The sequence below is a fragment of the Dendropsophus ebraccatus genome, chromosome 1 (genome assembly GCF_027789765.1).
Source record: "Dendropsophus ebraccatus isolate aDenEbr1 chromosome 1, aDenEbr1.pat, whole genome shotgun sequence".
In the NCBI taxonomy this organism is placed as follows: domain Eukaryota; kingdom Metazoa; phylum Chordata; class Amphibia; order Anura; family Hylidae; genus Dendropsophus; species Dendropsophus ebraccatus.
The window spans coordinates 197,871,810-197,883,066 of NC_091454.1; the positions used below are offsets into that span (position 1 = coordinate 197,871,810).

General features: G+C 42.4%; 1 protein-coding gene across 1 annotated transcript in view; it reads left to right on the forward strand.

Annotated features, from left to right (window-relative positions):
- NPC1L1 (NPC1 like intracellular cholesterol transporter 1) overlaps positions 1 to 10,602 on the forward strand; it is a 34,606-nt gene extending 24,004 nt beyond the window's left edge. Inside the window, exons 13-20 of the mRNA XM_069944162.1 lie at positions 1,478 to 1,596; positions 3,154 to 3,283; positions 4,821 to 4,876; positions 4,977 to 5,127; positions 5,214 to 5,445; positions 7,336 to 7,449; positions 7,695 to 7,857; positions 8,704 to 10,602. Of these exons, the coding sequence (XP_069800263.1) occupies positions 1,478 to 1,596; positions 3,154 to 3,283; positions 4,821 to 4,876; positions 4,977 to 5,127; positions 5,214 to 5,445; positions 7,336 to 7,449; positions 7,695 to 7,857; positions 8,704 to 8,891 (1,153 nt within the window). The 3' untranslated portion in view covers positions 8,892 to 10,602. The remainder of the gene's footprint in view (positions 1 to 1,477; positions 1,597 to 3,153; positions 3,284 to 4,820; positions 4,877 to 4,976; positions 5,128 to 5,213; positions 5,446 to 7,335; positions 7,450 to 7,694; positions 7,858 to 8,703) is intronic.
- The last annotated feature ends 655 nt before the right edge of the window (positions 10,603 to 11,257 follow it).

Here is an 11,257-nt window from a genome sequence, read left to right on the forward strand (position 1 = left end):
TTGATACACGGGCACAAGTATTATTCTTCTTTCAAGTATTCTCAGGTATTCTTCTTCTTCTTCTAAAAGTTCCGGCAGAGCACAGTACTACATTGGGTTGGGACTCTAATGACCTACTCCTCTCCACTCCTCTGAACTCTCTCTACTCTTCTCAGCACGCAACCAAGTCAGCACTGCTACGCTACTCTACCTCATCCACTCTCAGTACCGATGCAGTGAAAGCAAGTCTGTTTCAGTCACGGACTATATTATTCACCTGTATCACAGAAGACTTGTTAGTAAAAAGAAAAGTTTATTTATTCTACTGATCATTGCACCAGCACCTACACACCAGCTACACCATCCTTGGGTCATCTCCCCTATCTGTGGGTGGCGGTACCGACAGTCTGGGTGGGTCATAACTCCACTCTGGACCACCGTGATAAGTGCCCAAGGGACCCTCTCACAGCCCGGCAGGTCACCGACCACTGAGGAAGGGTAAAGCCAGCCACAAAAAACTAAAAGCAGGTATGCCATCACACCTGTGTGCTGAGTTAGCACTGGCGTCACGACTACCTACCACCTGGCTTAGCTATACTCCACCAACCAACCACCATAGTAGTGGTGTCACACAGTACCATCTAGCAAGTGACTGGTCAAGTACACACCACATATCTATCACCTCTCATCATAAACACCATGATCAAACAGCAAGTTATCAGCCCTTTTGGGTGAACTAGTTGTATCTGGATGGCTCTGGCAGCACTGGCAGCCTTTAGGGCCCTATTCCACCGGACGATTATCGTTCGCATAATCGTTAACGATTAACGATCTCAAACGACTGCTATTGCGAAAGACCTGAAAACGTTCACTCATTTCCATGGAACGATAATCGTTACTTATGATCGTATTTGCGATCGTTTTTTCTTCGCTATTCCGTTCGTCTCTCCTTAAGGACCGAACAACGTCTTATTCAATGCGAACGATTTGCGAACGTTTTGTGAACGAGCAATGATAAAAATAGGTCCAGGTCTTATAAAGTGATCAACGATTTCTCGTTCGGTCGTTAATCGTTAACTGCATTTCAACCAAACGATTATCGTTTAGATTCGAACCATTTAACGATAATGTTAACGATAATCGTCCGGTGGAATAGGGCCCTTATTCTTCGCCACTAGGAGAAAACATCACCACCAGGTGGCAGACTCGGGTATTGCTGTCTTTGGAAAAAAAATAGAGCAACAGCTTTACAAATGTACACACCCATGCACAGATAAAAAGATGAGATGCGGTCATTTGTTCTAGAGAGTGCAACCAATTTAAGGGGTCTTCCGATCATAAACGTTTATGGATTAGTAAAGGTACCTATACCAATGGGTAGCTGTGATTATTTTCTATGCACAGCACTACAGACTATGTTGGAGCTATTTCATTACTAATTTTATTCTTCTTGTGCTCTGAAACCTAATTCTTCTTCTGTCCCGCTATGTCTTTCCAGGTCTTACTTGGCGGTGCCGGCGTCTTCCTGGGTTGATGATTTTTTGGACTGGCTGAACCCGTCATCAGATTGTTGCAGGCTACTTCTATTCAATGACACCTTCTGCCCCTCCACCAGCTGTAAGTACTGACTACAACCACAGCTAGCTCACGTTGTTTCCTGTGTCTGTGTTTTAATTTTCATTTAAAAGAAAAACAACTTAATTTAGGCTATTTATTATGTCAGAGAGGCGGAGCTTATTATTCCCTGGGTGATAGCACTGCTAAACCTCACCATGCTGTATGTCCACCCGCCGCATAATCAGCCATATACACTCCGCATACAACACAGTGAGGCGAAATGGTGCCAGGGCCCAGGGAACATTAGGCTCCGCCTCTTTGACACTATTCACAGCCCAAATTTTTTATGAAAAATAAAACATAGGCTTAGGCAACAAAGGTATGTTTGGACTGCTTTCATTATTAACTATCCAGTGGTGCCACCAGCTTCGTAAGCAGTCAGGGGGTTACAGTTACAGTCAGGGGTTTCAGGTTAACTTTAAAGGGGTTATCCAGCAAAAATCTTTTTCTTTCAAATCAGCTGGTTTCAGAAATTTATATAGATTTGTAATTTACATCTATTTAAACATCTTCAGTCTTCCCATACTTATCAGCTGCCGTATGTCTTTTCAGTCTGACACATTTTTCTTTTCAGTCTGACACATTGCTCTCTGCTGCCGCCTCTGTCCTTGTCAGGAACTGTCCAGAGCAGGAGAGGTTTTCTATGGGGATTTGCTATTGCTCTGGATACTTCCTGACATGGACAGAGGTGGCAGCAGAGAGCACTGTGTCAGACTGGAAAGAATACACTACTTCCTGTAGGGCATACAGCAGCTAATAAGTACTGGAAGGCTGGAGATTTTTAAATAGAAGTAAATACAAATCTGTATAACTTTCTGAAACCAGTTGATTTGAAAGAAAAAGATTTTCGCTGAACAACCCCTTTAAAGAGGATGTACCACCTTGTACATCCTCTTTAACTTAAACCCACTGATCGAATGGCACCGGCACGGGGAAGCCGGCGCCGCGGTACATCCTCTTTAAGTACACATGGATGTCAGGACATGCTGGGAGTTGTGGTGTCAAAAAGAGAGAGAACTGAAATACAGATGAGATTCCTAAAATCCTGTTGACTCTTTCCAACATGAATCAACAGGGTTTATATTCTTTTGGTTTGTGGGGTATCAGAGAACAAACCACTGATTCCAGTTTTAAAGGGATTTTCCAGTGAAATAATTGTCCCAGTCACAGCCTTCTGTATAAATCAGAGAATACTCCCAGCCTATAACCCCAATGAAAGGAAAAAATGATATATGACCAGAGCCTAAGGCAGGGATGGGGAACCGTGGCTCTTCAGCTGTTGCAAAACTACAACTCCCATCATGCCTGGACAGCCAAAGCTTTAGCTTTGGCTGTCCTGGCATGATAGGAGTTGTAGTTTTGCAGCAGCTGGAAGCCAAGGTTCCCTACCCCAGGCCTAAGGCAGCCAGAGGTGCAGCTATCAGTATAGATGGCGGCATTGTGGCCCCCTATAGACCCCAGTATTATAAAGGGCACTGGGTAGATGGGGGGACGGTCTCTGATATTGCTCTGAATGTAACGCCTCTTACTAACTGTACTGGATTTGCTTTTTATTAGCGGCCCTATCTGGATGCTTAAGGAAATGTATGAAAACTACAAACGGGACCCTAAGACCGACTTTGGCAGAATTTAACCGTTATTTGCCCATTTTCCTGGGAGACTATCCAAACCTCAAGTGTCCAAAGGGGTGAGTTACACTTGCTATACATTCCAGCCAGCAGTCCAGTATTTTATCATTGGGGCACTGGTCATATCACCAACCTATTCGGCAGTGCCGTACAGGGATCATTCACATTAGTTCTAGTATCCCACATAAGGAACACAACTTGGGATCAGCCGGTGGGTGTGTTTTAATACACTCTACTTTCGAAACCAGATGTCGGTGGTCTTCAGCTGCCCATAATGTGTTTCGGGAGTGTTTAGGGTCACTTGGGCACTCCTCACGGTAGCCTGGAGAGGAAGCAGAGCCATCCGAGTTGTTGGTACACCCCCTCACAGAAAAGGGGAAATAACCCAAGTATACAGTGGTGTGTAGGTGCAGGTGCTGACAGAGTAGACCAGAGTGTCGGGCATTTAGTAAAAATATAGTACTTTACTAGTATGACTCAAGTTGAACATCACATGTGATAACAATTGTGCAAATCTTGACACAGAACATTGGTGCTAACAGTGAGGTAGAACCAGTGCTGGTAGAAGTAGGTGCTTTGCAGAGAGAGAAAAGGAGAGGAGTTGCCAGAGGAGCCCTGCCCAAAGTAGTGAATGTGCTCTGTCGGAACAGGTATAGATACAGAAGGGATAAGAAGATACTCGTACTCAAGGATGCCATTAGTGGCTCTGAACCGCCTTATGCCCCCTAGTGGCAAGGTACCTGTCCTAGGTAGGTAATACAAGCCCCAGTCATCGGTTATCTGGGAGTAGCAGACTTCCGAAGCTTTCCAGTCGTCTTGTCCTGTGAAGTAGGATACGTAGATCTTTGCACAGTAGCTTTGTCCTACTGGGGTCAGTTCCTCTTGCTTCAGGTAACTGCCCTGCACTTTTTAGAGAGGTTCCTGGCATGGGCAAGGGTTTTCCTAGGTCTCCTCTTAAGTAGAGTTTAGCACTGCATACTTGCTTTAGATACTTGCATAGAGAAATCTGTAAGTGCTATCTTTGGTCCCTGTCAGGGGTCCTGGCCAAAGCCAGGCCCTGGCTTAACTTCTGCAGAGACTGAGGTTCTTTAGCCTCCTCTCACCCTGAATACTATCTGGAGAATGACTCATTTGATTCCACCAAAGCTAGCTCCTCTTACACGGGCCAAACCTAAACCCTCCAGTGAGTGGTGGGGCTGAGTGTGTGTGTGAAAGAGAGAAGAAAAGAGATAGGTTAGGAGAGAACAAGCACCCTTATATTGGTCAGCATAAAACGTGATACAAACAGTTTAACCCTTGGCAACTTCAGCTGTGCAACAAATCCACTAGAGACAGTAGTGACACCTAGTGGGGAAAACGCAATACTACATCTCCCACTCTTGTGAACCTGAGGGACAGCACCAGTGGTGGGACACCCCAAACTGACCATTCAGAACGTTGAGGGTCTATTGCAGGGGTAGGGAACCTTGGCTCTCCAGCTATTGCAAAACTACAATTCCCATCATGCCTGGACAGCCAAAGCTAAAGCTTTGGCTGTATGTTGTTCATATATGGCACGTTTGGTTCTATACATAATACAAGTTCTGTTCATTGCAGGGGCCTGGGCGCTTATGATAGCGCTGTTAAGTTCAATGATGCAGGAGAAATTATAGGTAAGAAACATTGTCCATGTTGTATATATGGACAAACCCTTTAAATCTCCAGGACCACATTCCTGTTCGTAAACGTAACCTGTTTTTCCATTTTGTGCAGCGACGCGTTTCATGGCATATCATACACCTTTAAAGGACTCCCAGGAGTATACGGCTGCGCTGAGATATGCCCGAGAACTGGCAGCGAACATAACCAGAACATTGAGGAAAGTGCCAGGCACCGATCCTAATTTTGAAGTCTTCCCTTACACGTGAGTCTTCTTCCTTCAAACAATGTCGGGAGGGAAGGGGGTGTCCAAGACCTGCATCTTACCATATGTAACTCTCCTTTACACAGGATCACATACGTCTACTATGAACAGTATCTCACCATCGTACAGGAGGGGCTTTTCACTTTAGCCATCTGCCTGTTACCCACCTTTGCCGTGTGCTGCATCCTGCTGGGCATGGACCTGCGCTCCGGCCTTATTAACCTTCTCACCATCATCATGATCATCATAGACACAGTTGGCGTCATGACTCTGTGGGGCATAGATTATAATGCCGTCTCGCTCATAAACCTGGTGACGGTGAGTGACTACTCTTTATCACCTATCTGTACTTGCTTCATGGATTTAAAGATGTCCAGCGAAAATTTTTATTAAAGTATTGTATTGCCCCCCAAAAGTTATACAAATCCCCAATATACACTTATTACGGGAAATGCTTATAAGGTGCTTTTTTACCTGCACTTACTACTGCATCAAGGCTTCCCTTCCTGGATAACATGGTGATGTCACTTCCTGGATAACATGGTGATGTCACTTCCTGGATAACATGGTGATGTCACTTCCTGGATAACATGGTGATGTCACCTTCTGGATAACATGGTGATGTCACGACCTGACTCCCAGAGGTGTGCGGGCTGTGGCTGCTGGAGAGGATGATGGCAGGGGGACACTGAGGGACACAGGGCACTGGAGGGACACTGAGCATCCCTCTGCCATCATCCTCTCCAGCAGCCACAGCCCACACAGCTCTGGGAGTCGGGGAGTGACATCCCCATGTTATCCAGGAAGTGACATCACCATGTTATCCAGGAAGTGACATCACTATGTTATTCAGGAAGTGAAGCCTTGATGCAGTAGTAAGTGCAGGGAAAAAAGCACTTTATATGCATTTCCCGTAATAAGTGTATATTGGGGATTTGTATAACTTTTGGGCGGCAATACAAAACTTTAATAAAAAATTTCGCTGAGCTTCTCCTTTAAGTGGTACTGACATATTCTATAGCGCAGTACAGAGATTATCATATTGGTTCCTGTTCCCAATGGGGCTCACAGTCTTTATTTCCAGGGGTACTCTGGAGGTGTCAGAAAGTTATACAGATATCTAAATTACCTCTGTTTAAAAATCTCTAATCTTCCAGTATTTATCAGCTGCTGTATGTCCTGCAGGAAGTGGTGTATTTTTTCCAGTTTGACACAGTGCACTATGCTGCCACCTGTTTCCATGCCAGGAACTGTCCAGAGCAGTAGCAAATCAGAGGTGGCATCAGAGAGCATTGTGACAGACTGGAAAGAATACACCACTTCCTGCAGGACATACAGCAGCTGATAAGTACATGAAGACTTGAAGTTTTTAAAATATCTGTACAAGTATAAGTTTTTGAAATATGTTTTTGAGTGTAAGATGAAAACATGCTAACCACTAACAGAAACTATGGCTCATTATACTCATATGCCAAATTCATGCACATGCCACATGTCCCTTTTTATTTTTATTTTTTACATAGTTGATAGTATTGTGATCGATAGTAGTGGTGAGAGTATTCCTGGCAGTAGTTCTAGTGTCCCAAAGTGATTTCAGGGTTAAAAATTATTATATTAGGGAGTCTATGGTGGAGGTTTCTCACATTCAACCTCTGTGCCATATTCGAGAACTTTGTAGTTTATTAGATATGTAAATGAGGAGTTTTGGTTCACTGGGGGCAAGACTACCAACCTCAGTGCACCAATATGCCCCTTCTAAGAAGTATCTAACCTGCAGTTATGTCCTCATAGTGCACGGGGTATGCGCTATAGGGACAGAACAGAAAGTTAGATCATTCTAACCTGCTGTTAGTTTCCCTTTAAGGTTAGTGGTCTAGGAAGGATTAAAGGTTATTCCTGTTGTTTTAGAATGTTTAGGGGGTTATAAGTATTATCTGCGATGGTCTAGGGCAGATAAGGGAAAGCATACAAATAATTATATTTTATAATATTATTTTATATGTGCTGATTTAATATAAGGGGTGGAGCTCTGGTTTTCCTATGTAAGGAGCTCCCCCTAGTGGTGGATAGAGGAAGTCAGCATTTTATTCTTTCCTCTTTGGTTCTATCATGGGAGGGGGTATCTGAATATTATTTTTTCTCTCTGTCAGTGTAATATTTATATAATCTTATTTGCCTATTATTCAATTCCTTAAATTTTCCCTACAGGCCATTGGGATATCAGTGGAATTTGTCTCTCATCTTACACGTTCATTTGCCATGAGCAGCAAACTCACCAAAGTGGCTCGGGCAAGAGACGCTACTATCTACATGGGCAGCGCTGTGAGTATAAGAGATGGGACTGAAACAAGAGGGAAATACCATAGTTGTATGGGCAATTTGGTATAGATAATGGTATGGTATAATTTTCTTATTTAGAAGTGTGGGTACAAAGAGAGTCTCTTGCTCTGGAGGACCCAGGGCAGACGTGCATTATATGGATAGACTACTGATTTCCCCTGTGTCATGCATCTTTTCACCCATTCTATCCCTATGACTCTGACTCCATTTTCTTGGTTTGACTACAGGTATTTGCAGGAGTAGCTATGACAAACCTTCCAGGAATCATCGTTTTAGCATTTGCCAAAGCGCAGCTCATTCAGATCTTCTTCTTCCGCCTTAACCTGACCATAACTCTGCTGGGACTGTTACATGGTCTTGTCTTCCTCCCTGTTGCACTCAGCTACTTTGGTAAGTTGCATGCAGATCTGTAAGTGCAAGATAATAATGCAATTATAATACACGTGGCAATGCGTAGACTTCTCCTTCTTTACTCTTTAGCTTAAAGGACAAGTCCGGCCATTTAAAGGGAATTTGTCACTAGGTTTATCCTGTCTTAAATGAGGGCGGTATAAACTAGTGACAGATATACTAAACACATTGGTTTATTACTTATATAATTCTGGTTTAGCTGTTCTCCTAATATGCAGGAGAATAGGATTCTTGCCACACCCCTCCCCCCACCCTCCAGCTGCTGATTGACAAATGACTGCCTATACACAGCATGGATAGATAACTGCCAATCAGCAGCTGGTGGGCGGAGTTTTGACAGGTCCTCTTTAAGTCCCCACATAGTTTGTCCTATTGGTTATGTATCTGAGCTGATAGCGTAAGTCCTCTTCCACCACCTCATGTACCATTGCAAAAATAATTAATGTTTTAAAAGCAAGCAAAGATTTTAAAAATGGTACAGACAAAAAATATATTATGAAGTGATTGGCTGAGTGGTTTCTTTTCTCAACGAGACCAGGAAGTCCTGTGTAGTGGGATCAGGCACTATTGTATAGTGGTGGTGGGGTATCAGGGGCAGGTAAGTATACCTTTTTTATTGCTTTCTTTTCTTTTCTTTTTTTTACCCCAGCTTGAGCCCATTTAATTGTAAACAAAGGATTCTATGGACAATTCCTTTAAGCTATTTCATATAAAACAGCCCTTAAATATTCAGGATCTCCATTGTAGCCATAGGGTTCTTTTTATTCATGTGACTTACACCTGTTTTTGTTACATGCCCTGATAGATACCATTCTTTACGCACAGGTCCTAATGTGAACAAAGCAGTGTTACTGCAGTATCAGGAGAAAGAAGAGGAAGCCAAGGAGAACAGAGGACAGGTTGATGTTCATGTATATTCTGACATCATCCTCCAGAGAGATGAGAAAAGCAGAACAGAGGAGAACGGTACCTATAGTAACAAGGCCTTCCAGGAAGACGAGAAAAAGGCATAGGATATTCTACAGACGAGACAAAGTCTTAAGGACGCACTTTATCTGCATCACCAGTGCTCTGCATTACCTCATGAACTATTTCAGGATCCAGCCACTTGTGCAAGAACTGCAGTGATGTCATAGCGGACCTCACACTAAATCTGACTCACATAGAAGTGCTCGGATCTGATGGACATTTTTTAAACTAATAGGAAAAGGTGTCATCTTCTGGGCCCTAATGCAAAATATTTAAAAGGGCCCCCAACGATCATACCTACTTTATAGTATATAGTCTTCTCATATGAGGCAAATGAGCCTTTTGGGCCTCCATAGGGCCAGGGTGTGACGGCATCTTCTGCACCTTGTGTAGTCACACCTCCGCTAGTAGGGCTGTTCATCAAGGGGGTTATATAGGATTAGAAATAACAAAGCTACGTTCTTACAAAAACAGCACCACCCCTGTCCTCAGGTTGTTTGTGGTATTACAATTAGGCTCCATTTACTTTAATGGATTTGACCTGCATTATCCACATTCAAACTGGTGATGTGTAATGCTGTTTCTGGAAGAAAGAAGCCATGTGTTTCTAAGCTTGGGCAGCCCCTGTAAGCACACTAGGGCTGTCTATTAGGGGGAATGTATTATTTGCCTCTTTCGTACGGCCGTTCCTATGCCTGTAAGTAAAGTACCAGTCGCACAATGTTTAAATTAGTGGGATGTAAGTATATGCTTCAAGTGATTGTCCAGACTTAGAAAACATGGCCCTTTTCTCTCCTGTTCCTAGTTTGGGTGCGGGTTTTTCAGCTCAGTTCCATTGAAGTTAATGGAACTGAATTGTAATACCACAAACAACCTGAGGAAAGGGGTGGCGTTGTTTATTCAAGAAAGTAGCTGTGTTTTTTTCCAATCCTGGATAATCCCTTTAAGTAGGCATTCAGTGCAAGTGGGCATTCGGAGTAACAATACCATGAATTTTCCTATTGCTGTAAATGTGCTAAAATAAGTTATCATCACATTGCACAAAAATTAGCAACTTAAAAAAAAAATCACAGTATATAAATGCTCTGTATGGATAGGGCTCTCACTGCAGTATTTGTTAGGATTTGTAAAGGAAAAAAAAGTTGCAAATTCTTTAGCTATGTAGCAATTGTGCTAAAATTGCAACAGTTTTATGAACACAGCCATTGGTATATGTTTTGTACATTCCCTCCATTATCCAGAAGCGATTGATTTTTCTTTTTTTTCGGTTCCGTTAATATTACTTTAACAAATATTGTACAATAAAATAATATTTTTGCACTTTGTTTATCAAGTAGTGTTATTAAAGTCATTGGTCAGGATCAAGTATTCTGAGAATATTTGTTGGGTAAAATTAAACAGTGGGGAAAATAAGTATTTGATACGCCGCCGATTTTGCAATTTTTTCCACCTACAAAGAATAGAGAGAGGTTTTATTTTTCCGTAGCTACAATGCACCTGTGAGAGACAGAATTTATTTTAAAAAATTCCAGAAAATCCCATTGTATGATTTATAAATAAATATTTAGCATTTTATTACATGAAATAAGTATCTGATACAATAGAAAAACAGAGCTTAGAATTTGGTCCAGAAACCTTTGTTTGTGCCACTCCTCCATACAGATTTTATTTTAATATATAGACAGTGAAATTAAAAATTACACAAAACCACCATAGATTCTTAAAATTAATGTTAAACTTAACATTTATACGAACTTAAAGGGAAACTCTGAATAAGAAGAACTTGTTTTCTATTAAAAGTACATTAAAAGTTATATATATGTGTCTATACAATGTATTACCGTATCTGTACAGTTCTGCCACACTGGTAGCTGATAGAAATCCAGGAAGTGAAAAAAAATGGCCCCTCTGCAAATCCACATTGTCTCCGGCTCCTTCTGCTATCCCCCCTTAGGAGACAAATCTTCCATGCCTCTGTCTCACATTGTGTGTGTTTGCTGAGATCAGGCTGATGATGCAGACAGGGGGCGAGGCATGATGTCACAGGAGGTGCGGCTGGATCCCCCAATCCCCTGAGTGATTCACCATTTCTAGCCGGCCAGAAGCAGCTGTTGCACTGATTTCTCTGATTGTGCAGAAGTGTGCAGTGAAATTAGGGCTGTGTTCACACATGTTGGAGTATTATTGCAGTACTGCAGCGTATTCACAAAAATGATGCAGTAACACAAGTAAATGATGCTAAACGGCAGAGAGGATCAGAGCCTTATTGTGGGGCTCAACTTCAAAGATAACAGATGCTGGAAATGAAAAGAAAAAAAATTCAAAAAGTTCTTTACTTTATTCCAATATCAGCGTTACAGGTAGAGAATACAGCGTGCTGTGTGGTGTTACAGGTAGAGAATACAGTGTG